Source organism: Pseudonaja textilis, chromosome 10 (assembly GCF_049901715.1).
Source record: "Pseudonaja textilis isolate UNSWEBS1 chromosome 10, rPseTex1.2, whole genome shotgun sequence".
Taxonomy (NCBI): Eukaryota; Metazoa; Chordata; class Lepidosauria; order Squamata; family Elapidae; genus Pseudonaja; species Pseudonaja textilis.
The window spans coordinates 24,718,370-24,744,625 of NC_141999.1; the positions used below are offsets into that span (position 1 = coordinate 24,718,370).

General features: G+C 49.0%; 1 protein-coding gene across 1 annotated transcript; it reads right to left on the reverse strand.

Annotated features, from left to right (window-relative positions):
* Positions 1–2,324: 2,324 nt before the first annotated feature.
* SLC1A5 (solute carrier family 1 member 5) lies at positions 2,325–25,211 on the reverse strand. The gene is made up of 8 exons (XM_026715485.2): positions 24,540–25,211; positions 17,784–17,826; positions 15,215–15,319; positions 14,564–14,730; positions 12,163–12,396; positions 10,814–11,008; positions 7,499–7,633; positions 2,325–5,993 (listed from the first exon to the last, which is right to left on the reverse strand). The coding sequence occupies exons 1-8, from the start codon at positions 25,049–25,051 to the stop codon at positions 5,750–5,752; spliced, it is 1,635 nt and encodes a 544-aa protein (XP_026571270.2). The 5' UTR covers positions 25,052–25,211; the 3' UTR covers positions 2,325–5,749.
* Between the last annotated feature and the right edge of the window lie 1,045 nt (positions 25,212–26,256).

Here is a 26,256-nt window from a genome sequence, read left to right on the forward strand (position 1 = left end):
ATCCTGGGACCAAGGGGTGTGTGTGTGTAGCCATTGACATTTCAAAATCAGGCCGTAAATAATTCTGGGGTGATCCATCGTAACTTTGAACAGTTGCTAAGCAACTGGTCTTTAAGCAAGGACTACCTATATTTAGTCTCTCTCGGAGTGAAATTTCTTATTTTTGTTCCTCTGGGCTGCCGTTTGTCTGAGCCTGCGGAAATGAAGCATCTCAAACCTCCCACAGGACTCGAGATGCGGGTCTGATAGCGGTAGGATCAGATTTCGAGGATCAGTTGTAAAGGAATCGAGAGCTGATCTTGGGGAAGGAGTTTGCACCTTGCAGGTATTCTGTCAGGATTCCGGCAGTTACTCCAATTCAGTCATGAGCCTCGAGCCCCAGTCCCAAAACTAAAGAGGATTTATTAGAAGTTAACGTTCCAGTACTAGCCTGGGTGTAGCCAAACGTTTTGTACACACATTTTAGTTGTCATACTGCATGAAAAGTGAGGGGGGGGGGTGCAACTCAAAATAACGGTGTCTTGACTTTTATTTAGTATTAACTAGAAACGGGAAGAAACTTGCACAGATATTTCAAGATTCTGTTAATTCTATCCTTCAAGCCACAGAAGTCATGGGAGCTTCATCCCTGGAAGCTTTCAAGAAGAGACTGGACTGCTGTTTGTCAGAAATGGTGCAGGATCTCCCGCTTGGGCGGGGTTGGACTAGATGACCTACAAGGTCCCTTCCAACTCTGTTGATCTATTAAAGCTGCGTTCCTGAAATCCTTGCCGGGTGTCCTTGACTTGACCCAGTCTGCATCGGAGGGTCCTCGTGAAAAATAGACCCAGACTCCTTGGAAACATGAGAACGGTTCCTTATGAGCCTTTGCCAAATGAAGACAGCCCTCCTCTTGGTCCAAATCCGTTTTCTGAGAAAAACAAACACTGCCACACGGCAAAATGCCAGGGCTGTGCCCACACCTCCTACCTGCTGTCAGGACTCCAGGTTCTCTTCCTTGTCACCTACGCATGCCTCCCCTACCAGCGTCAGGAGGGGCAAGCCAAGACAAGGATGGTTTTCCCTGCGCCTCAAAGCTTTGCATTTTGTTGTCACGAACAAGCGGGCAACCTGCCAGTTTCTCAGTCTTCCTTCCCCTCAGGTGAAACCTCAGCTGCTAGATGTGGCAGGGTGGGGGGGGAGGAAGGTAGGCAGGTAAGAAGCTGCAGCTGAGCCCCAGCAAATATGGAAGATGTGCTTGGTTTTACCTCAGAAAGATCCCTTAAAAGAGTTGCCATACATGGAAAACTCGCAGCCCAGCAGATCTCCTCCAAGGAACTGATAGCAGAGCCTGCAATCATGAAGGAACCATGGAGGGATTTGGCTCTTCGGGATTCCTCTCTGGACAAGAGAGAGGGCTTGAGATCGCCCACACGTGCTCTAAACAGTTGCTCCTCCCAAGGAAACTACAAAAAAGCAACCTGTGATAGGTTTAATGCTATAGGAGACAAGGGAATAAGCTATCCTACTCAAACTAGGTTTGGTACCATTGCGTACTTCTTTTCTCACCATCTTTTGGAAATTACATAACTGTTTTTCAGAGATTTGGAACTTTCAGATAGCACATTTAATTGCCCAGATGAGTTTCTGCAATCTTTAGCAAAAGGAACTTAAGGACAAATGTTAAGGACTTAATGAATATAAAGTTGGTTTATTTGACCAAGTTTAAAATAGATAATATATTATCTCTGTCAATCTCTTATGGACTTTTCCTGGCATCACGACTGGCTTTTTAATAATTTGTTAATAGCTAAAAGAAGAGATTTGGGAAGAAGAGATCATTAGTTTATCTTAAGAGGTGATATTTAAGTTCCTAAAAGCATTTATACTCGTTGTAATGAAGGGGGAAGCTGTTTCTTCATGTATTTTTCCTCTTTGAACTATTTTTGGGTTTGTTTTCTGCACTATTTTTTCCATTCCTTTTTTTCAGCTGTCTCATCTTTTCAACTGAAACGTTCAATATTATTATTATTATTATTTTTTAAGAGGAAAACCCAACAGCTCTCCAGAACTCAGGAAAGAGGATAGGCAGGAACCACAGGTTTGGAAAGGGCAAGAGTCTACAGACATCTCCCGTCTCCAAAAAAGCGCAAGCAAGTGCAATCCAGCAGGCGATGCACGATAGCGGCTGCCTTGTTAAAATAATCTGAGCATTAATGAACAGGATCCTGTGATGGGAACCCACGTGCTCTCAGCCTCCGCCTGGCCCCAGAGAAGGCTGTCCAACACACACACACACCCCCCTTTTTTTGCAAAACAACAAAAAAAGAAGACAAAACGTTCGCTAAAATTTCAAACATATTGCTTTTATTTTGTGCAATGGTTCTCTGACAGTTCTCTTTAAAAGCAATTGTTTCTGTAAAGCCCAGCCAAATCCCGTGTGCAAATGCATTATTAGTTGGCCAGGAAAAAACAAACGAACAGTTTGATCAGTTCCTACTCTGTTGCACATGGAGCGTCCATCCATTCTGGAATGGGGGAAGGAAAAAAAAAAAAAACACCATCGCCCCAGGTTGTCCAGGTACAAAACAAGGGCACGTGTTCACACACAGAACATTCAAAGTTAAAATATTAAAAATTGCCCCTCAGAGGTTCCTGGGTTGCCCTCTCCCCTCTTTGGAAGAGCTTTAGAGCTCCCACTGCCTTAAGAAAGTTCAAAACGTCCTCAAAGATCCATCTCATCCTGGGAACCCTTTTTTTTTTAACTATTACCATCTGGCAGCCGGTACAGGACAATAATAAAAACAAGGACAAATAGGCTGAAAAACAGCTTCTATCCCAGGGCAGGAGCTCTGTTGAATTCTACTGAGTAGTGCAATATTAACGCAATATCAGGGGTTTTCCATTCAACGGCATAGAATGTAAAAGGATTGTGTTTATTTTCAAAGTCATAAATTGTACACTGGACATGGCATTTGATTTCATGGCACAAGGTGCACTGACAATAAAATAAAGCAAAATAAATTTAAGTCACAGGTCCCAGGCTCACAAAACCAGACCCAGATCCCCCCGTTTTTCTCCCAAAATTCTCACCCAGCGGGATCACCCACCAAGGATCCGACAAAGCAGCCCTCTGTTTTCGTCTGCTCTGTTTGCAGCACCGCCCCAAACCCAGACTGATTGCCCCAACATTTCAGAGAACTTGCCACGCACCATTGCGCCTTGCCAGGGCCTGGCTGGGCAGCCATTTGCCCCATGGGATTTGCCCCTTCCAATGCTCAGATCGCATCACCCAGAGGCAGCCGTCCTACACGGGCAAAAAGATCGGCTCCAATTTTCTACATTGCCTAGCTCAGGTGTAGGCAAACCCGCAGCTCTGGAGCCGCACGAGGCTCTTTGGGCCCTCTGCTGCTGCGGATCCCTGTTAGGTGATCCCACCACTGGCTGGCCCCGCCCCGCCCCCTCCCCTCCCCCCCCTCCATGCCTGAGAAGGTAAAACACACAAAAACAGAAATGGGAGAGCCGTTTTCCACAAAAATCACTGGCAGCCACAAAACCTGGGTAGGTGTGGTGGTGGGTCATGTGACTGGGCGGGATTGACATGGAGTTGGCCACACCCACCCAGTTTTTCTGGGTCCCGTGTTTTCCTTTCTGTGGGAAACGGGTCCAAATGGCTCTTGGAGTGTTTAAAGTTGCAGACCCCTGGCCTACCTCCAAAACTCTAGGCCAGGGGTCTCCAAACTCGGCCACTTTAAGACTTGTGCACTCCAACTCCCAGAATTCCTCAGCCAGCCGTGTCTGTCTGTTTCTTTTTCTCCTATCTCCCAAAGAGGAGAGATTGCAGAGGAAGGGATTGCAAGAGAGTAAGCTCTCTCTGCTCTGCTGAATTCTGGGAGTTGAAGGCCAGATGTCTTAAAGTTGCCACGGTTGGAGACTTCTGCTCTACGCCATTTATACCCTGGGCACACGAGGGTACCAGGCGATGCCCATTTTCCTCTGCAGATGCAGCACAGGTAACCCTCCAATTACCACCTTTCGTTGAATGACTATTCAAAAGGTACAATGGCACCGAAAAAAAACCCTGATTTATACGGGTTTTTCCCTTACAACCACTGCAGCCATCCCCAGGGCCAAGCAATCAAAAAAACAGACGCTTGGCAACTGACTCCTATTTACGACGGCTGGGGCATCCTGTGATTCTCCTTTTGCCACCTTCTGACAAGTGACGTCCTGGGGAAAAAGCCAGATTCGTTTAATGACTAGCTTATCAACTTGTGGCAAGAAAGGGTGTAAAACATGGGGAAAAGCTCAACTTGACTGCCATCTCATTTAGCAACGGAAATTTTGATCGTAAATCGAGGACTACCTGTATAGGGGAAACGCTGCCCCACAACACGCAACTACTGGAGGAACAGCAAGCTCCACCCTGTCAAAATTTGAAAATTTGGCTGCTATTTCCTCCCCTTGTTCCGCTTAACACGTGTAAAAGCTGACCAACTCCTTACAGCAAATTTTAAAAGTCTTTCAACCTCTTTGGCACAAAAAAACCCCAAACCAAACCCTGGAATATAGATTTATGAAGAGCCACAAGAGGAGACAATCTTTGGGTGTTCTGTTAAAATTTCAGAATATATTCCTTTTCCCGTATTTCTGCTGCGAAGCTGAACACGAACAGTTCCCTCTTTCAGAAATAAATTACCACTAGTCGCAAATCAGCCGTTCTAATCCTAAAACAAGAGGACGATCATTAACAGAAATTTAAAAATTACAGGCTGGGGGTGAGGTGGGGAGGACTGTTAAACAAAGATGGCCACGTTGAAAGGCAGTGGAAAAACTCATCCGTAGGTCCCAGTGTCAGCCATCATGGAGTGCTAAGCGACAGAAATAAGAAATGGCGATTAAAAAAAATCTCTTCCCCTCCAGTTTCTGCATTTACAAGAGCTGTCGGTCACCTTGCAAACAATATTCAAGTTGTTTGGATTTGGAAAAAACAAAAAAAAAGTACCAAAAGAGTTAAGATTTAACCTGCTTCATTTCTTGTTCTTCTGGCCCGACAGGTCAGAGAACGTCAAGTAAAGAATGAAAGGAAAACAAAACAACGAGAGAGAAAAAAATAGAAGACTGAAGACTCCCTCTGATGGCTTGGTCCAAAATATAAAAATAAATGCAGAAAAAATTGCACACAAAAGAGAAAACAACCAAAGGATGGTTGAACAATCTGGATAGGTCGATTCGTTTGCGGAATTTTTTCTTTTTTTCTTTTTCTTTTCTGGATTTGCGCGGCGGACGTTCCCTTGCCGCTGAATTTCGACAACCGTCACCAGAACTACGGAGAAACATAGAGCGATGATCCCACAGCGTTCGTTTGCACTGAAATTTCCGAACGTACCGTTTCCCTGAAAATATGATATCCCCCGAAAATAAGACCTAGTGTCAAAAAATATAAGACGGGGTCTAATTTGGGGAAAACACGGTACAAACTGCATGAAGTTCAGAGAAGAAACAACGGTGGGGAGGAAAAAAAGGTTGTGTTTAAAGCAAATTCTCAGTAGGAAAGTTCTCTGTTACCGTTATTTAATCTCCCACCCCCTGGGAAATTCCGATCTTGAAAGACGGAGCAAAATGGTGCCTTTTGGAAGTTCTTTTTTGAAAAAAAAAAAAAAAAAGTTCTAAGTTCCTTTTTTGGAGAAAAGTTTTCAAGTTCTTTTTTCTTTTTCGTTGGATGAAAAGAGCATCTCCTCCTAAATCATCCGGACTTTGTTGAGTTCAGTCACATCACGGATTCCTTTTCACAAGACTTGCTATTCTCTAAATGGGCTGGACCGTTCTGCTTAATCAGCGGGGAGCCCTCCTCTACCCCCTCTCCTCCCTTGCTGGCCTCCTCCAGGGCCTCCGTCTTCACCTCCAACAGGTCGTCAATCGCCGCCTGGCCCATTTTCTTCTCCGAGTACACCTGTAGGAGCCCGGCGCCAAAGGCATCGCCCTCCACATTCAGGACAGTACACGTCCGGTCTCTGTAGGGGAGGAGGAGGAACCAAGACTGAGAATGCATGCAAAATAATCCCGCCCGCCCCCCTTCAGAGCATCTTCTTCAAAAACCGGGGTCCAAAAACTTCACTGCCCTGGTCAGGACAGGACAAAAAGTTCCCTCATGTGGGGCCCTGGGGGCTGTCTGGGCTTGGTGGTTTTCTTGCAGACGTTTCAAGACCCAACTGGGGAACATCATCAGTGCTAGAAGGGAGTGGGTTTGCACTGATGATGTTACCTAGTTGGGTAGTGAAAGGTCTAGAACAGGAATGGTGAACCTTCCAGGCACCGAGTGCCCAAACTGGTATGCGTGGGCATGCACCTGTGCCAGAGCACCGGAAATCTGAAGACCAGCTGGCCAGTAGCGTGCATGTCTGTTTTTTGGGGGGCATTTTCAGACCATTTTTCAGGCCAAAATTAGTAAAAAATTACAAATCCACCCCCTGCACCCATCATCGCACCACATGCCCCAATCACTCACTATCCCTCACAACTTGAGACTTCCCCTCACCCAGGTGCAGAGATAACATGACCTTGACTTAGAAAAAGAATGTTATTATGTCTAACCACATACTCTCTAAGAAATTCACCCTTCCCATTTTCCCAGGCCTCCCTTCACCACCCAGTTCCTCCAGCTGCACCAGACAAGCCTGTCGGAGACCCCACCCACTCCTCCCTTCCATTACACAACTTAACACACAGACACAACAAGATTCCAAAGGGCAGCTGGACATTCCTGAGCCAGTCATTACTAGGAGTTGAAGTCCACAGGCCGGAAAGGGGCCAGAGCTGCCCACCCCTCGCTCCCAAACAAAGCCCTTGAAGATGGAAAAGCCCCCAATCTCACATTACGTCTTGCGAAGGATTGCAGAGAACCAAGGATCTCCGGAAAGCCCTGAGATCAACTCTGGATCTTTTCATGACCTGCCCTCCAGAATCTACCCCCACCCAAAATAAGACCCTCCTACGCGTCACTTTCCTTGTAGAAGCCGCAAAGAAACAAACGCCGGTAATTCTTGACTTGCAGCAGTTCATTTAGTGACTGTGCGAAGTGACGTCACCAGAAAAAAATGACCGTTTTCCCACTTAACGACCGTAGCGGCATTCCCCAGGGTCACGAGATCAAAATTTAAGACACTTGGCAAACTGACTCGTCTTTATGACGAGAGTCCCATGATGCCCCTTTTACGACCTTCTGACGTACAAGAAAGCCAGGTTCACTTAACAACCGGGTTGCTTAACTTTTAGCTCCTGCGGGGATTCGCTTAACGACTGTGGTGAGAATGGTCGTAAAACAGGGCAAAACTGTCACAACTGTCCCACTCAATAACCAACATTTTTGTAGTCATAGGTCGAGGACAGCCTGTAGTCCTCGGACCAGCTAGTTCACGTGCTTTATGGTTGCCCAGACGAGCTGGGTCGCCTACTCTATGGTTCCACCAGCCTGACTAGGGAATGCTGGCTAGTTGCCCAGCTCGCTAGCCATACTTACACAATCCAATCCACCGCCAGGATGAGCGAGATGTCGTTGGTGGGCAAGCTAATGGCCTCCAGGATGATGGCCAGGGTGAGGACGCCTCCTGCGGGAATCCCGGCTGCTCCCACGCTGGATGCTGTCGCTGTGATGCTGTGGTTGAAACCAAGAAGGGCAGAGAAGGAGGTTTAGACACCCTGGTTGAACCCGAGGCTCTGGGGCAGCTCTTGGTGGAGTGTTTGCCACTCCTACTGACCCCCTAACGTCACACAGGATGGACCTCCTAACAGGACAGACAGAGACTGCAGAGAGTAATTAGGACTGCAGAAGAAGTAATTGCTACAACCTGCCTTCCATGGAGGACCTGCATGCTGCACGAGTCAAAAAGGGGGCTGTGAAAATATCTACAGACCCCTCACATCCCGGACATAAATTGTTTCAACTCCTTCCCTCAAAATGATGTAGAGCTCTGCACACCAAAATAACTAAGCACAGGGATAGTTTTTTTCCCCAACTCCATCATTCTGCTAAAGAAACAATTCCCTCAACACTGTCCACTATTTACAAAGTCTGCACTACTCCTCCTATTAATCTTCTCATCACTCCTTATCACCCATCCCCTCCCAATTGTGACTGTATGACAGTAACTTTGTCGCATGTATCCTTACAATTTATAGACTGTTTCCTAGTATGATTTGGTTGCTTATTGTACCCTATGACTATTATTATTAAGCGTTGTACCTGATGATTCTTGATGAAGGTATCTTTTCTTTTATGTACCCTGAGAGCATTTGCACCAAAGAAAAATTCCTTGTGCGTCCAATCACACTTGGCCAGTAAAGAATTCTTTCTATTCTATTCTATTCTATTCTATTCTATTCTATTCTATTTTACTCTATTCTATTCTTATTCTACACCTTGCATCTCCCAGATGTCTCTCAAAATTGACCCCACAGAAGTAGAACATCTGGATCAAGCTCTGATCATTTTATTTCCATTCGCATGACCGATAGAGCGGAACTTTTTGCGGAGTTTGCAACTCAAGACACCGAAGACCCAAGTTCAGCCAGGGAGCACAATTTAGGAGGTACAAAGCCGCAATTGCACTTTGTACAATCCTGGCTTAACGAGTGGTGGGCAGCCAGGCAGGCGTGCATCGAGGGCTATTTATGAATTTGGCCAGTTGTGCTTCGTCAGCAGGTCTCAGTTAGGCGAATCCGGTGTTGTGGGCTGTTGGCTGCCGGTCCCTCCAGCGACCAAATTGGAGGAGGAGGAGGAGGCATGAGAGTCAATCAGGGTCAGCATCGAGACGACCTGAGAGCTCTGAGGGGGAAGAGGGAATGGAGCTGTGTGTGTGTGTGTGTGTGTGAGAGAGAGAGAGAGAGAGAATGGAGAGTCAACAGCCCCCAGGTCTGGAGGTGGCTGATGAGGAAGAGGAGGAACAGCTGGGCCCCAGTGCCTGACCCGCAGATGCACAGAAGGCAGAGAGGAGAGGAGAGCAGTGGACATCTATGAGCCGGTCCTTGGGACAGAAGAGCCACCGCTGCTAGCAAAGCCCCACCCTGGCTCTGGGGATAAGAGGAAGGGGGCAGAGATGAATATAGGCAATTATTTATCTCCCAGCCAGACGGACTTGTTAGCCTGCAGTGAGAGAGAAACTTTTCCGCCAGGGCTGCTGGCACTCCTAACAAAGGAATCTTTCTGAGTTCCGGTCAGAGGGTTTGTCATGTTTGGGCAGAACACCTGGCTTAGCATCAGGTATGAAAGACACTGGCCACAGCCTTTGCGAGAAGCTGGAGGAGGCCGTTCGGCAGGAGCAGAAGAATAACCAATATTTAATTTTAACAGGATGCCACTTTTAGCCTCGTTGGACATTTTTTTTTTCCACCGAATTTCAGCCTTGGAGGTTCCACCCTGAATTTCTCCAGATCCTTTAATTTCAGCATCTCTCATTAAAGGCTGCTATTCCAAGAACTACTTTTTTTTTCTCTTTTCATCACCACGTGTCCCGAAGCAACCTCTACTTATGAATTTCTCCTTTGTTTCTGGGCCAACCTCATGACTCTGTTTCTTCCGACAAAATTACAGCCCATGGAAATGTTAGTATCAGACTCATGTCATGGAGAGAAATGAGGTTCCATGGAAGGACAGCTCCAACCTCCCCAAATTAAATAGTTTAAAGAGGTTTAGTTTCATTTTATTACATTTATGGGTTGCCCATTTGATTATCTGGACTTTTATAGTCTCAGTAAATTGCACAGGGGCAGATAGGACAGCGCTCCAGAGGGTTAACATCATTGCCCAGAGGATCATGGGTTGCCCTCTCCCCTCTCTGGAAGAGCTTCATAGCTCCTTCTGCCTTAAGAAAGTTCAAAACATCCTCAAAGATCCACCTTATCCTGGGCACCCTTTTTTTTGAACTATTACCACCTGGCAGCCGGTACAGGACAATAATAAAAACAAGGACAAAGAGGCTGAAAAAAGAGCTTCTATCCCAGGGCAGTAACTCTACTGGATTCTACTGTATAGGGCAGTATGAATGCAATATCAGGAGTTTTCCATTCAATGTGTGGAGTGTGAACGGATGTGTGTTTGTGTTTATTTTCATGGTCACGATGTGCATTGAAGGTGCCGTTCGATTTCGATGTACAAGGTGCAATAACAATAAAAGTAAACTAAACTAAATTTTCCAGAATATTGCAAGGTTGGGAGATGTCACAAGATATGGAGAGATTCACACGGGAGCAGAGGAACATTGATAGCTGGTTTCCGCACACTCGTAATCATGGTTTGTTTCTAATCATGTTGATTGAATCATCACTGATTGGGGTTGTGGTCATGAGTAAGATTTTAGTGATGAGTTAAAGCAGTGATTCTTAACCTGGGCAGCTTTAAGATAGGAGGACTTCAAACTCCCAGAATCCCCCAGCCGGTATAGCCTGCTCTCTTGCGATCCCTTCCTCTGCAATCTCTCTCCACTTTAGGAGATTAAGAGAGAGAGAAAAGCAGGCCTAGCTGGCTGGGGAATTCTGGGAGTTGAAGTCCACACGTCTTAAAGCTGCCCAGGTTGAGAGACGACTAAAGTTGGCACCTGATCTTGGATGAACACGGTCCAGAAAGCGGTAAGATCTTGCACAAACAAACTCTTGACTTTCTTTTATGTAGCTTTAAAATTAATTGGAATTAAAACCAGGGGGAAAGGGATTCATTGATACGTCCACTGTTTCTTTAAGGCTCTTCCTCTCTTGATCGCGTGAACACAAAAACGTTTTAGGGGTCCCTTCTGAGGGTCAAGCAAGACAGATCTGGGGGGAGGGTGGCCTTGATACTCACAGGATGGTGATGATTTGGATGAAGTTGAGCGAGACGTTGTTGAGCTGGGCGATGAAGACGGCGGCGACGCACTGGAAGAGGGCCGCTCCGTCCATGTTGACCGTGGCCCCGATGGGCAGGATGAAGCGGCTGATGTGCTTGGAGACACCGTTGTTCTCCTCCACGCACTTCATCATCAGGGGCAAAGTGGCAGAGCTGTGGGGAGGAAGCCACAGAGACGGGATGGGCCATCAAGGCCGCCGGAGATGTTCCTCGGGGTATCGGGAAAAACCTGCCACAACTCCCCCTCCTGCCTTGAAAGCATCCCTTCTCCCCTTGATCTGTTCCGTGTCAGGATTCCGGCATTGACCCCCATTTAAATCCCGAGTCTCGAGCCAAACTTCCAAAACTTCCAAAGGATTTATTGGGAGTTAACATGTCTGGCATTGCCTGGGTGTAGCCGACTCTGAGACACATCATTCATTGTCACCCTTGACCCTGGTTTCCCCCACCACCACCCTCCTGGGTGTATTGTAATTCATATTCTCCAATGGGACACCTCCATAGCCCAGAATCACCAACCATGCTCTTTGGTTAGATTTTTGCACGGCAGAAACTTCAGTTGCCTAGTTACTATCTTTGAAAAAGATTTATGGAATGCACTTTTGGTTTTTGCAAGCTGCCACACTGCTACCCCCTCCTCCCTTTCTCTTGGCACCTCTAAAAAGACCAGAGAAATATTTTGTGAGTTGACATTCTGTTCTTGAGCACCCGACCAACATCTGGGACCCCTTCCCCAAATATTCATCCAGGATAGCAGATTCTATGATCTACCTGGAGGGAACAGGATGTTCTCCTCAACAGGGGCCCCTGCTGGCTGAAATCGACTCAAAGCAGCCCTTCAAGGTCACCCCAAGGACGCAAAGCATATTGGGGTGGCCAACGAAGGGAAGATGGTGGCCGCAATATCACACAATTGAAGCTATCCCCCCCTTTTTTTTTGAACATCTGCCTAGATGCCAGAAGGCTGAAGTGAGCGAATTCTGGGGGATGCTCTTAACATGAACTCTGTGTGTCCGTCCGTCCGTCCGTCCCCTTAGTGCTCTCTCAGCCTGGTGTTTTTGTTGTAGACATTTCATGACCCAACTAGGTAACATCATCAATGCTAAAGGGTTTGCTCTCTATTTATTTACAAGTTGCTTTGCCCTAGAGAATTGCTTGCCCACTGATGACGTTATCGAGTTGGGTCGTGAAACGTCTGCAAAAAAAAAAAACACCCCAAGCTCCGAAAGAGCCCAGGACCCCACAGTTCTTGTACGGTTCTCCATCCATCTCCACCCAACCTCCTGCCCCAACTAGTCTCTGAATACCTGGAGGAAGTCCCGAAGGCGGTGGCCAGTGGCGTGAAGATGCCCCACAGGAAGCGGTAAGGGTTGCGGCGGGTGAAGATAAAGTAGATCCCCGGGAGAACCAGCAGCCCGTGGATGGCATGGCCCACCAGGCAGCAGCAGATATATTTGCCCAGGCTGGTGAAGAGAAGCACCACGTCTTCCATCTCCACAATCTTGCCGGCTACCAGAAACATGATCCCCAAGGGAGCGTACCTGGGAAGGAGGAGAGGCCGTCAGCCCAGCTGGAGAGCGGCGGTCCCAGGTCAAGAGTCTTCAGGACCGGAGCGAAGCTGGGTGTGTGTGTGTGTGTGTGTGTGTGTCACTGTTCCAACTAACCGACTCTGAGACAAGCATTTCTTCCAAGTTCCACTTTATTAGAGTTGTCCCATTGAGAGATCGCCAACCTTGGCCAACTTGAAGACATGTGGACTTCAACTCCCAGAATTCTCCAGCCGGCTTTGCTTGAGCAAGGGGTTGGACTAGAAGACCTCCAAGGTCCCTTCTAACCCCATGGTTCTATGTTCTCAAGCAGGAGACCCTACATCAGAGCTCCCCAAACTTGGCCACTTTAAGATTTTTGGACTTCGATTCCCAGAATTCAACTTTAAGACTTGTGGACTGCAACTCCCAGAATTCCCCAGCACCAGCAGAGCTTACTCTCTTGCGATCCCTTCCTCTTCAATCTCTCCTCTTTGGGGGAGAGGAGAAAAAGAAACGGACACGGCTGAATGGCTGGGGAATTCTGGGAGTTGAAGTCCACAAGTCTTAAAGTGGCCAAGTTTGGGGACCAAGTTTTGCACTAAATGAACCACTGTTAAGTTGTTTCCTACTTATATCACGCTAGGATATAGCCAGACCCGGGAGACGGGTTCCTCCCAGCCGCAACATTTACTGGCTTGGTTGCCTCACAAATTGCTGGGCCGTAAAATGGCTTCTTTGGGCTTAGTGTCTCCTGGGAATACAGGCACCACGGTTAGAGTTTTGCGCAAGATTTCCCAAACCTTGCTAGAAACTCCGGTTCCCTTCTGGGGATTGGGAAAGGCTGGATTAAGGGACTGAGTCAGCCCACCTTAATTGCAGGTTAACTAATGATTCGGTCAACAGTGGGGAAAACAAGAGAATGCAACCTCTGGATAAACTGGGATTAGGCCCGAAGTCTTAGTCCAAGAAAGCTTCGTGAGGTTATAGGGAAATTGATAAAACAGCCAAACCCCACACCTCAAGTTTCTAATCCTTCTGCCTACAGGCAAAAAAGACCTAGGCCCAACCCCTCTCCATCCTAGGGTACGCAGGGAGGAGAGGATAAGGAAGAGACGTGGTCTACTCGGGAGGAGAGGGCCCTGATCCTCTTCATGGGCTGCAGCTGTGACAACTGAATAAGAGGACAGCCATGCCTCTGACTCCCAGGTCGCCGCCTCCTCCTCCTCCTGCGATTCGGCTGCTGGAGAGGCCGGCAGCTGATAGGCCACAACACTTTCACTTATAAGTCTGTCCGGCTGGGAGTTGAATAGGTGTCGGCCACACCTATTCACCTCCGCCCCCTGCCTTTTGTCCCCAGAGCGAGGGTGGGGCTTCGCTAGAAGCGGTGGCTGTTCCGTTCCAAGGACCGGCTCATAGATTTCCACTGCTCTCCTCTCCTCTGCCTTCTGCCATCCACGTATCAGGCACTGGGCCCAGCTGTTCCTCCTCTTCCTCATCAGCCACCTCCAGACCTGGGGGCTGTTGACTCTCCATCTGAGGGCTGACGGACGTCCCAGGCCCCACCTCTCTCTCCCCCCTTGGAGCTCCCAGGATGTCCTTTCACCTCCCACTTCCGAATCGGCTGCTGGAGAGGCCGGCAGCTGATAGGCCACAACACTTTCACTTATAAGTCTGTCCGGCTGGGAGTTGAATAGGTGTCGGCCACACCTATTCACCTCCGCCCCCTGCCTTTGTCCCCAGAGCGAGGGTGGGGCTTCGCTAGAAGCGGTGGCTCTTCCGTTCCAAGGACCGGCTCATAGATTTCCACTGCTCTCCTCTCCTCTGCCTTCTGCCATCCACGTATCAGGCACTGGGCCCAGCTGTTCCTCCTCTTCCTCATCAGCCACCTCCAGACCTGGGGGCTGTTGACTCTCCATCTGAGGGCTGACGGACGGCCCAGGCCCCGCCTCTCTCTCCCCCCTTGGAGCTCCCAGGATGTCCTTTCACTGACCCTGACTCCCACTTCTGAATCGGCTGCTGGAGGGGCCAGCGGCCAACAGGCCACACCAGTCAACCAGCACTGGAATTACCTGGATTTGAGCAGGGAAGGGTCCCAAACCCTGAATTCAGGGCCTCGCAAGGGGCTTTGACACACAATCTTTGGGATCCAGAAGGAGGTCTGTACGAGCAGCATCCTTACCACATAATCCACGAAACCAGGATCATGGTGGCTTCGTTGAAGGAGTTGAAGAACTTGATCAGGTTTTCCCCTTCGGGCCCGAGCTTCCTCAGGGCGATCCCGAAGACAATGGCGAAGACCACCAGGCCGAGGATATTCATGCCTTCGACCTCCTTGCCCTCGGGCACCTGGTTGCAAGGGGAGAGAAAACTATCAGCGCAGGGGGTGGACTTGGACACCCCCAGGATTCCTGAGCCAGCCCTACGCGCAACGCTCGACTTATTTTAACAGATAAAACAGAGTTGGAAGGGACCTTGTAGGTCATCTAGTCCAGCCCCTCCCGCCCAAGCAAGTTGACCTGCGTGTTCGTGTGAACGAGCGCTGGCCCACCACCACTCGTGCAAATTAAGCTGAACCTAATTGTGCAGGCCAGTTCTAAATTGGCCTGGTAATGGGCCGCAGCCCCGGGGGGCATGGGGGACCCCTGCCTTAACACTACACCAGGGGTCTCCAATCTTGGCCACTTTAAGACTTGTGGACTTCAACTCCCAGAATTCCCCAGCCAGCTTTGCTGGCCGGAGAATTCTGGGAGTTGAAGTCCACAAGTCTTAAAGTAGCCCAAGTTAGGGATCCCTGCGCTACACAACATTATTGGGTTTGTTTGTTTTTTACCATCAAGACTGTCTTGTTCATGGATTTGGTCCCATTCACAAGTGCCGCCACGCCGACGAGATCCATGTTGTTGTTGTTCTTGTCTTCTTTATAGGTGGTTGAGTACTAAGAAGGAAAACATAAATTTTCTTGTTTTCGCTGCGCTTTCTCCAGGAAACAGGATTTGGGGACGGGAGAGACACACCCTGGCAACTATATCATGAACGGGCAGATCTTTCCCGGAGATGGTTGTGTCAACCACATGCCCTCACAAGACCCAAATATGCTCAGGGCAGGAGGCCCCACATCCCATAATATCTGGATTAAAAAAAGAAAAACCACTCCTTTGAGCGAAGTTGACTTTGTTGATTCAGGCTCGGAATTTACACAAACGGGCAGACAAAAGCTTTGCCCAACTCATCGGTGCCAAGAGAGAGAGAGAAAAAAAATCTCCATTTTTCCACTGGTTTCCGGGATGCAAGGAAGAAAAAAAGATACAACTTTTGTCGTTTCTGCTTTTTAACAAACAACAACAACAAAAAAGCAAAAATCAACTGGCAGATTTCTCTCTCGAAAAACAGGATGATTGCACCACTAAGAAGGCCGGGGAGCGGCGGCGGCCTTGGACAATGAGAAGTTAATTCCAGGACAAAATTGTGACACTCAGCAAAAAGTCCATCTGGGGGGGGTCCAAGAAATTGGCCTTCTAATTTAACGTGGCTATTAAAAATTAAGCCAAACGGGCTTGCTGACCTGTGTACCAAAAAGAAAAAAGGATGAGAGGCCAGATTTTTAAATGGTTGGGCAAGACGGTCTTGAGCAAAAGTTTTGGAGAGGGTGGGGAATCCAACATCTCGGCCCCCGCTGGCCCCGGACCTCCTTTGTCTGTCAAAGCAGAAACTCTGCACTTTTTCCTGTCTTGAATTCTAGACGACCAACACATAAACCATATAGTTAGATAGATTGTTATAGTTAGTTAGTTAGATAGATAGAAATAGAGATGGATAGATGGAGAGAGAGAGAGAAATAGATGATAGAAATAGATAGAAATAGAGATAGAGATGGATAGATGGAGAAAAAGAGAGAGAGAGAGTGAGAGAGAAGGAAATAGAAATAAGACAGATATCGAGATGGAGAGAAATAGATAGATTGATATGTGGAGAGAGCGAGAGAGAAATAGATAGAAATAGAGATATAGAGATGAATAGATGGAAAAAAAGAGAGAGAGAGTGAGAGAGAAGGAAATAGAAATAAGACAGATATCGAGATGGAGAGAAATAGATAGATTGATATGTGGAGAGAGCGAGAGAGAAATAGATAGAAATAGAGATATAGAGATGAATAGATGGAGAGGGGGGGGGACAGATATACTTCCTCCAAACAGTGGGGTCTGGATGCATTTTGAATTTATATTTAATTTTTAACTAGTTTATTTTGGATTGTGATTTTTTTATTGTAACAGTTATGTACAGCTGCTTTTATGACTATTTGTCCACCATCAAGTCTCTCTCTCAGGGAGATGGGTGATCTCTAAATAGGATAAGCAAAAATCTGCCATTAACTCCCCCGGACAGTCTTGATGGCCAAAGGGCGCTTTTTCTCATCCTCCCAACTTCTTTCTGGAGAAGAGGCTTCGGAAAAATCTCTGATTAATCTTAACCTCCGAGGAATACACCCACATAACGCTTTTTCTTCAGAAAAGGCCAGGCCGATAAGTCGCCCGGAGTCACAGAGGCAGCCTGTGCTGCTGTCACAGGATGTGGGGGACTGGCCCCAATTTAGTTCCTTTCCAAAAAGCCTCCAGATCAAGGAGCAGGATATTTTTTTCAGTCTCAATCCCAGGCCCAGAACATCAAAGCAGCTGCTGCCAAAGGTCTTCAGCCCTTTTCCTCTTTCGCACAAACCCTTTGCTGCCACTTCATTTTATTCTTTTTAATTTATCCCTGTCTCCATCACCCATCTCACCTAAGCGACTCTGGGCAGTTTACAACATCGCAATGTAAAACCATAATAATATCTGAATAAAACTCTGGATTAAAACAGGTAGTCGCAAGTAGAAATGAGAATTCAGATCCCCCGGTTTGCAGGGAGGGTGGGATGGAAGTAAGGAAGAGTGGAAGAAAGAAAGGAAGAAGGAAGAAAAGAAAGAAAAGAAAGAGGAAGGAAAAGAGGGAGAGGAAAGAAAAGAAGGAAGGAAGGAAGAAAGAGAAGGAAGGAAGGAAGGAAGGAAGGAAGGAAGGAAGGAAGGAAGGAAGGAAAAAAGAAAGAGGAAGGAAAAAGAGGGAAAAGAGGAAGAAGGAGAGGGAAGGAAGAAGGAAGGAAGGAAGAGAAAGAAAAAGAGGAAGGAAGAAGGAAGGAAAGAAAGAGGAAGGAAAAAGAGGGAGAGGGAAAGAAGGAAGGAATGAAAGAAAAGGAAGGAAGGAAGGAAGGAAGGAAAGAAAGAGGAAAGAAAAGAGGGAGAGAGGGAAAGGGAAGGAATGAAAGAAAAGGAAGGAAGAAAAGAAAGAAAAGAAAGAGGAAGGAAAAGAGAGAGGGAAGGAAGGAATGAAAGAAAAGGAAGGAAGGAAGGAAAAGAAAAGAAGAAACTCACCGATCGGAATGCAGCAGTCACCAAGTTGGAAGGGAAGATGTTCCTGGATAAGAGAAGAAGAGATAAGTGGGCATTCCTGAGAATGTTGGCATTATTATCTATTTAATTATATATGCTGCTCGGTTTGTGATATGGACCGTATATGCATTCAGTAGACACATACAGCAAGGAGACCTTCACCTATGATTGGGGAATTCTGGGAGTTGAAGTCCACACTGCTTACAACTGCCAAGGCTGGGAAACGTGGTTGGGCAGAGACGTTTGGGATTCTCCCCAGCTCTGGGTCAGGCCCACGATGAGCTCACCTCCAGCCCAAGAAATTCAGAACCGCTGCTGATCCTGTAACCCGATTAACAAAAACGGAGCCCTCCGCCCAACTCAGACAGCACCAGGGACCCCACAGCTCACCCCTGAGCTGCAGAGAGCCCCTCCTCCTGTTGGGGGTCCAGAAAGTGGGGTGCCCATGCCACCCCTTTCCTCTGCTCCTGACGTCCCAGTGGACATCCCACATTCTCTCTCCCCCTTTTAGCCATCATGGCTAGCAGCTGAGCCCCCCCTCCCCCAAGGTTGTCATTGTGCAACCTCAAAACAGTATTTTTCCTGCCTCCCCACCTGTTGTTCTCTCGTCCATTTCTGGCAACCCAGGAACCAACCTGCACGCTGGCCTGTCAATCACAGGAGCATACCTTCGCCAAGAATAAATGGCTGGACTGTCTTAACCCCACAGAGATCAGGTATCACGGAGTTAAACTTTGCTGGCCAACATCTAGGCTTGGACTACTGCCCGGTCTCATCTCACACACACACACACAAACACAAACACACACACACACACACACCCCACCTGCCTCCTCTCCTTCATCCAGTTTTGGGCATGACGGTATTGTCCGATCAAACCCTAATCCCACACCCCCCGAAGCGGAAAATAACCAACTGGCTGTTCTATTTCCTGAAAGGAACACGCAGTGCCCTTGGCACCAGAAGCCACCGAAGGAAGTTCTGGAGAACGTCTGACAGAACCAGGGGAGGTCTCCAAATTTGGACGCCTGTAAGACTTGTGGATTTGCAACTCCCAGAACTCCACGGCTGGCTGGGGAATTCTGGGAGTTGAAGTCCATGGGTCTTTTAACGTTGCCAAGTTTGGAGAGCCCGTCCTAGAACGAGAAGCACGGGGTCAGAAGGGACTCTGGAGGTCTTCTAGTCCAGCTTTCTGCTCAAGGCGGAGAGCCTACACCATTCTGGACAAGGGGGTATCCAGCCCCTTCTTGGAAACTTCTAGCGACGGAGCACCCACAACCTGCGAAGGAAAACAAACCTCCATACCTCCGCCGTTCCCTTCCTTCCTTCTCACCTGCTGAGGCCTTCTCTTCACCCCTAGCTCAGGGGTTCCCAAACTCGGCCATTTTAAGACGTGTGGACTTCAACTCCCAGAATTCCCCAGCCAGCCAGCCGTGTCTGTTTCTTTCCCTCCTCTCCCCCAAAGAGGAGAGATCGCAAGAGAGTAAGCTCTGCTGGTGCTGGAGAATTCTGGGAGTTGAAGTCCGCACGTCTCAAAGTTGGCCAAGTTTGGGGACCCCTAATTTAAAGTCTATCTATTATTAAACCTCTTGGCCTCCCGTCTTATCACACAAGGCAACTTGGATGCTGGGAACTTGCAAACCAAGAGCAAGAATTGGCTCGCTCATTCTTTTTCGTGAAAAAATGGGACTTGGTTCCGTTGTGTTTCACACATACGACTGTTGCAGCCTCCCCCAAGGATTGTGACCCAAAGCCAGTGAATTCACGTGAATAACTGTGGCGAGAGAAAGGTTTTGAAATTGGGGGGGATGGGGGGGACCTCACTTAACTGCCTCGCTTAGCAACGGAATTGTTTGCGGTCCTAAGTTTGAGGATTATCTGTATTTTGCGGAGCTGTGTTGGGTTCTGTTTAGCCCCTCCCCCCACCCACCCCAGGCAAGATTTGCTGCAGAATGACCTTCCGTCCTGGAGGGAGGACACGCTCTGAAGGGTTCTTGCTGACCCCACAAGCCTGCAAGTTTAATTTTTAATTTCAATTTCAAGGTCTCTGCAAACTTCCTCTGGCCGGAAAAGCAGGATAACTCGCATAACTCTGCAAACTAGAAAAACACTGCAAGTGCTTTGAAGAGTGAAGATGCTATAAAAGGGGGGGGGGGAAGGGTCTTTGCAACCCCCCCACCCCCACCGGAGGTTTTGCATATCGCCCAAATCCAGCACTGCAAAAAAAGAAAGAAAGAAAGAAAGCTTTTGGGGCTGAACCCTATAAAAACCATAGCATCCCCCTTAAATTAAACCCAAAGTTCTCTCAAAAACTGCAAAAGATCAATTGTTTTTTTAAACAAGCAATTCAGGCCTACCTACCTTTCTTCTCTGCCTTAAGTTTTTTGTCATTCCACACACCCCCATCCCCAATAAATTTGCATTTCCCCGCAGGCTCCCCGGCTTGCTCAAATGCAATTCAAAGCCTTTATCTGTTTACTGGGAAAAAAAAATGCAACTCTGAAACTATTTGCTTTTCGGTCTTGAAATAATCCCCCTTATAAATGAGACTTTTTTTTTTTAAATGCAAGTTTCGGGAAGAGGAAGAAAAAGGTCTTGGAGAGAGAGGGAGAGGGGGAAAAAAACAGCCGACTTCCCCGTTGGCAAAGAAACTCAACAACAGGGAAATGTTGCATCAGCTTTGGTGGCGAGGCTCGGCCCCCTTGCAACGCCCCTTTTGCAAAAAATTTTTTTTTAAAAAACCGTCCGAAACAGGAAAAAAATAATAATCTGCGGCAGGTAAAGATTCCATTCAGGGCATCGATCACCACTTGAACTAAATCTTCCCCGCCTCTCAAGATTATTTTAAAAAGCGGTTTCTCTTCCTGCAGTAGCAGACATCAACATGACCAGATTTATAAATCATATTTTCCAACATGATAAAACTTGGAAATTCTGCGTTTGGTCTAAGTAGGTGTAGCAGCCGCCGAAGGGTCTCGTGTCTTTGAGCTGTCTAAGGGGGAAGGAAGCTGGTTGAGGAGGTGGGAGGGAGTCTGCATAATTCCTCATCCTGGACTTATATATTTATATATATATTTGCAATGACCAGATTTGAGAGAGTTAAAAAAAAGGGGAGAGAAAATTCTTAAGGACAGGAAGATGGTCGGATCAAACCATGTATATCATTGCCCATATATCACAGTACGAGCATTATTATTTAAGGTATTATTTACAGGGGGAAAAAAAACCTGAATTGCCAAAGCCACATTCATGCGTGCAAATAATCAGATTATAATGCAGTTTATCAATGGCTGAGAAATTCTGGGAGTCCACAAGCGGCCAAGGTTGGAGACCCCTGTTCTAAATGATGCTCTAAAAAGGAAGCCTTTTTCTCCAAGGTTTAGCCTCGCTGGCGTTTTGCAAACTGAGAGGCGTAGACTTTAACCATCTGCCTGTCTCCCACCTCCATTCCTCAGAGGGCTCTGGAGAAAATGGTAAAAAAGGGTCTTCTTCTAAGTCATTCTTCTGAAGTCCCAGAATTCACAGTTGGCTAAGGAATTTTGGGAATTTGTATCTGCCTACCCTTGAGGGCAAAGCTGTTCCAGACAGACCTGGTGGATGATTCAAAGGTAAGGCGACTTGCAAAACGGTGGTTTTGAGGGTAATTGCAACGCTTTGTTGGTTGCTAAATGGGTTTTTAGAGCCATTTTTCTAAGACGCCTCAAGGGAAAACCTTAACCCCAGGACACGCAAGGGCCGAGCTGCAAGTCCTGGCATCTCTCAAAAACAAGCACCAGAGTTTAAAATTTAGCTGAAAGATGGCTAAGTCATCACCCACACTGGGTTTTTTTTTTTTTTCCCTGCCTCGAGGGATTGTCAAGTGTTTGCGTTGGCACCGGCTGCTTACAACATGAGATGAAATCCAGAAAGATACTCGTAGACCAGAACAGTATTTCTCGAAGTTGGCCGCTTTGGAGATGGGAGGTGGACTGGGGGAATTATGGGACTTGTAGTCCACCCGTCTCCAAGCGGCCAACTTCGAGAAACACTGACTTAAAATCTCAACGGCAGTAAAACTGGATTCCTGTACCTGGAATCTTCTCCGTGCCATTAAAATAGCCCTGGAAGGAAAAAAACAAAAAAAGGAAATATTCTAATATCTGCCTCATCCCGTTTTATTATTTTATAGTTCTTATAACCGTCCCTGTCCGTCAGAGACGGACAAGGCAATCAATAAACATCACCCTTAAAATCAGCCTCATTTTTAAGATTAAGCAACATAAAAATTCATGGCAGGAGGAATCCAAGACAATAAATGGGTTAGAAGAGGCCCCTGCCCACCCCACCCCCCCCAAAAGGACCTTCCAAACTCTGGAGTTTTTTTATTCCCCCCGCACCCCGCTTGGTTATTTTGGAAATTTGGGAGAACTGTGGGTCGACTTGCTCCAACACTGGGAGTTTTTAAGAAGAGGTTTTCCTGAAATGGTATGGGGTTTCCTGCCTAAGCCAGGGGGGGTTGGACTAGATGACCTCCAAAGGCCCCTTCCGACTCTTGTTATTCTATTCTTATTTCCCCGTGGCTGGAAAGTAATGGTTAAAAGCAACAGATGGGTCTCGAAGGGTTGGTGGTGGCGGCGGCCCTGGGCCAGAGGTGAGGTTGCCAACCGGGATCACGAAGAAAGGGATCTACTCCGGATTTCCCTCTCACATTTCTCATCTCCGCCTCTCACCCTGAATCTTTCGTCAGAAGCCCATCTCAGTTACGAAAAAGCATGTCGAGGGCCGGCCTCCAGAGAGAACATCCTGTTCCATGACGTGTGTAAAGGGGGGGTGGGGGTAGGGGGACAGATTACGATCAGTGACCTTTTAAGGAGAACCAGGATGAAACCGAGTTCTCTGGGGAAACCTGGAAAACGTCTTCTAATTTGGCATCTTGGAAAACGTCAGCTTTTGAATCGCACGGAGCGATGGAGCTGATGGGGAGAGGGGTACCAAGGACCAGCCCTGCGGGGGACCCCCCCACCGGCTAGCCAACTGGACAACGCAACCCAGTGGGCCAAGAAACCGGAACTGCCCTTCCGTGGTTTAAGTTGAACCTGGCTCAGTCTCTGAGTCAGACTCCAGCCTGATGATGCAACCCTCCTGGGTCCAGATGTTGTGTGCATAGGCCGCCTTCTTCTAGAGAAAAGAAAGCCCGCCAGGGACTGACAACAAAGCACCCAGCCCGGATACGGATACGAGAAGGGGAAGTCCCGCAGCTTTGAAGTGCTCAAACTACATGTGGCTTTTCTTTGCCATAGGTTGCAGGGCTCTCGCTAGCTGAGTTCTAGCTTAGTTTAGTTTTATGGCCGTTGCACCTTGTACAGCGAAATTAAACACCATCTTCAGTGTAATTACAACTATGAAAATAAACACACCTCCTTCGCATTCTATGCAATCGAAAACCCCCGATATTACATTAATATGGCACAATACAGTAGAAGTCAATAAGAGTTCCTGCCCTGGGACAGAAGCTGTTTTTTCAGCCTTTTTTTAATTTTATTTTTATTGTTGTCCTGGACTCCGCTCCCAAATGCAAAGTGTCCACACTGCATGCTGGGATCTACGTTTTATTTTGACTGGCCAAGGCACAAAGGCTCATTCACACATGCACACACACGTCCCTTATTCCTATACACCCCAAACTTGGCAACTTTAAGACGTGCGCACTTCAACTCCTAGGATTCAAGTTTTGAAGACCTCTGATACACACACACACATATCCACTTTGGGCGTTGGGTCTCCAAAGTGAGCACTGCACACAGAACCTGGGTCACAATCCAGCACAGCCAGCCCGCAGGACACTGAGGGTGCCTGCCTTGTAGTCGGAGAGCAATTTCTCTCCCGCCAGAGGTTTGCAGGAACCAACCCCCCAGCATCTGGGAAGCCTTGGAAGATGTGGGTCCGTGGAGGCTGTCAATCATCCAGGTCATAAGGTTCTGCTTTTTCAAAAGGCAATTGGACTTTCATTGGGAGGAGGTTGGAAAAACATGTGACTTCTTTTGGAAGATGATGATGGCTAGGGATGAAAACAGGGTCTCCCCCTGTCAGCCTGGCGGACTTCAACCCCAAAATTCCCAGGTTGGAAAAAGCTGCAAACTGTCAGCCTGGCAGACTTTAACTCCCAGAATGATCCATGCGCTAAGGCTGCAACTTTTAAGCCTAGCGGACTTCAACTCCAAGAATTCCCAGGTGGCAAAGCTGCAACTGTCAGCCTGGCGGACTTCCACTCCCAGAATTCCCCAGGCGGCAAAAGCTGCAAACTGACAGCCTGGCGGACTTCCACTCCCAGAATTCTCCAGGCGGCAAAAGCTGCAACTTTTAAGCCTGGCAGATGTCAACTCCCAAAATTCCCCAGCCGGCAAAAGCTGCAACTGTCAGCCTGGCGGACTTCCACTCCCAGAATTCCCCAGCCAGCTTTGCTGGGAGTTGAAGTCCGCCAGGTTTAAAGTTGCAGCTTTTGCAGGCTGGGGGATTCTGGGAGTTGAGGTCCACCAGGCTTAAAGTTGCAAGATGGGAGAGCCCTTTTTGAGAAGAGATTGGACTGCCATTTGTCAGAAATGGTGCAGGGTCTCCCGCTTGGGCAGGGAGGGGGTCGGACTAGATGACCTCCAAGGTCCCTCCCAAGTCTTGATTAGCCGTTAGCCCTGCAAGAAGCCTGTTTTACGCCAAGGTTCAGCCTCGCTGGCATCCCTCCCTTTTTTTCTCCCTCTCTCTCACCTGACGAGGTCGAGGAAGGAGTCGACCACCTCCTTCCGCGCGGGCACGTCGTCCGAGTCGCCGTACTTGGCCAGGCTGGGGTCGGCGGCGCCGGCGCCCGGCTGGATGGCGAAGGCCATCCCGACCCCGATGGAGGCGGCCAGCAACGTGGTGAGGAGGAAGAAGAGCATGGCCCAACCGCCCAGACGGCCCAGGACGGCCGGGTCGAGGCTGGCGGCGCCGGCCACCAGGCTGCAGACCACCAGCGGCAGGATGATCATCTTCAGCAGGCGGAGCAGCAGCTCCCCGGGGAAGGCGAAGAGCTGCACCTCGGCGGCGCCCAGCCCGCCGCCCGCCCGCCGCACCGCCAGCCCCAGCGCCACGCCGGCCACCACGCCGGCCACCGTCAGCAGCACCAGCAGGTTGGCCCGCAGGCAGCCCCGCAGGCGGGAGGCCCGCCTGGGCAGCATCGCCACCGCCGCCGCCGCCTCCACCCCGAGGTCCCCGTTGGAAGCGCTCTTCGTGGCCGTCATGCCGGCCCTTCCTTCCTTCCTTCCTTCCTTCCTTCCGCTGCGGCTGCTCCCCTTCGAGGAGGGTCCTTGCTTTTCTCCCGCCCGCGGCTCCGGCTGGGCTCGCACGTGGCTTCGGCCCGGCTGCTCCGCGGACAACCCAACCCGTCCAGGCGGCGGTCTGAGGGATTCCCGCGCGGGCCGCGTGGCTGCCTTTTATAGACGCCTCGAGCCGGAGGGCGGGGAGGAGGAGGGAGAGAGGGGTCTCGGATTGGCTGAGCCAGATCCGGGGGGGAGGAGCGGGGCGGGGCCGGGCGGTTGCGTCAGCCTGCAGCTGCGGGGGGCGGGGGGCGGGGGTAGGCAGCCCTTGGGCCGGCCAGGTGTGCTCAGCCACAGGTCCCGTCCGCCCCATCCAGAGGGAGCCCAGCCCTAAGCAGGGATGGGCATCCGGGGTTGGGAAACAGCTGCGGGCACCAACCTCTAGTCTCCCAGAGGGTGTGGACTACAACCTCCCTCGTCCCCTGCCAGGGCGCCCACATTTGGAGGGCACCAACTGGGGACTGCAGCCTTCCAGTGAGGAGGACTACAACCTCCCTCGTCCCCTGCCAGGGCGCCGACATTTGGAGGGCACCAACTGGGGACTGCAGCCTTCCAGTGAGGAGGACTACAACCTCCTCGTCCCCTGCCAGGGTGCCCACATTTGGAGGGCACCAACTGGGGACCCCAGCCTTCCAGTGAGGAGGACTATAACCTCCCTCATCCCCTGCCAGGGTGCCCACATTTGGAGGGCACCAACTGGGGACCCCAGCCTTCCAGTGAGGAGGACTACAACCTCCCTCGTCCCCTGCCAGGGTGCCGACATTTGGAGGGCAACAACTGGCGACTCAGCCTTCCAGTGAGCCTTCCAGTGAGGAGGGCACCAACTGGGACTGCAGCAGTGAGAGGACCTCCCTCATCCCCTGCCAGGGTGCCGACATTTGGAGGGCACCAACTGGGGACTGCAGCCTTCCAGTGAGGAAGACTACCATCTCCCTCATCCCCTGCCAGGGCATCAACATGTGATGTGTTCCAGCTGGGGACTCTGATCCTCCAGAGGTGTGGACTACAACATCCCTCCTCCCCTGCCAGAGTTCCCCATTCCTTCCTTCCTAGCCCAAATACATCGAAAGGAGCCAGCTCAGTGAAGAGGCATTTTTTGCCAGAAGTGTACACCGACTACAACATCCCTC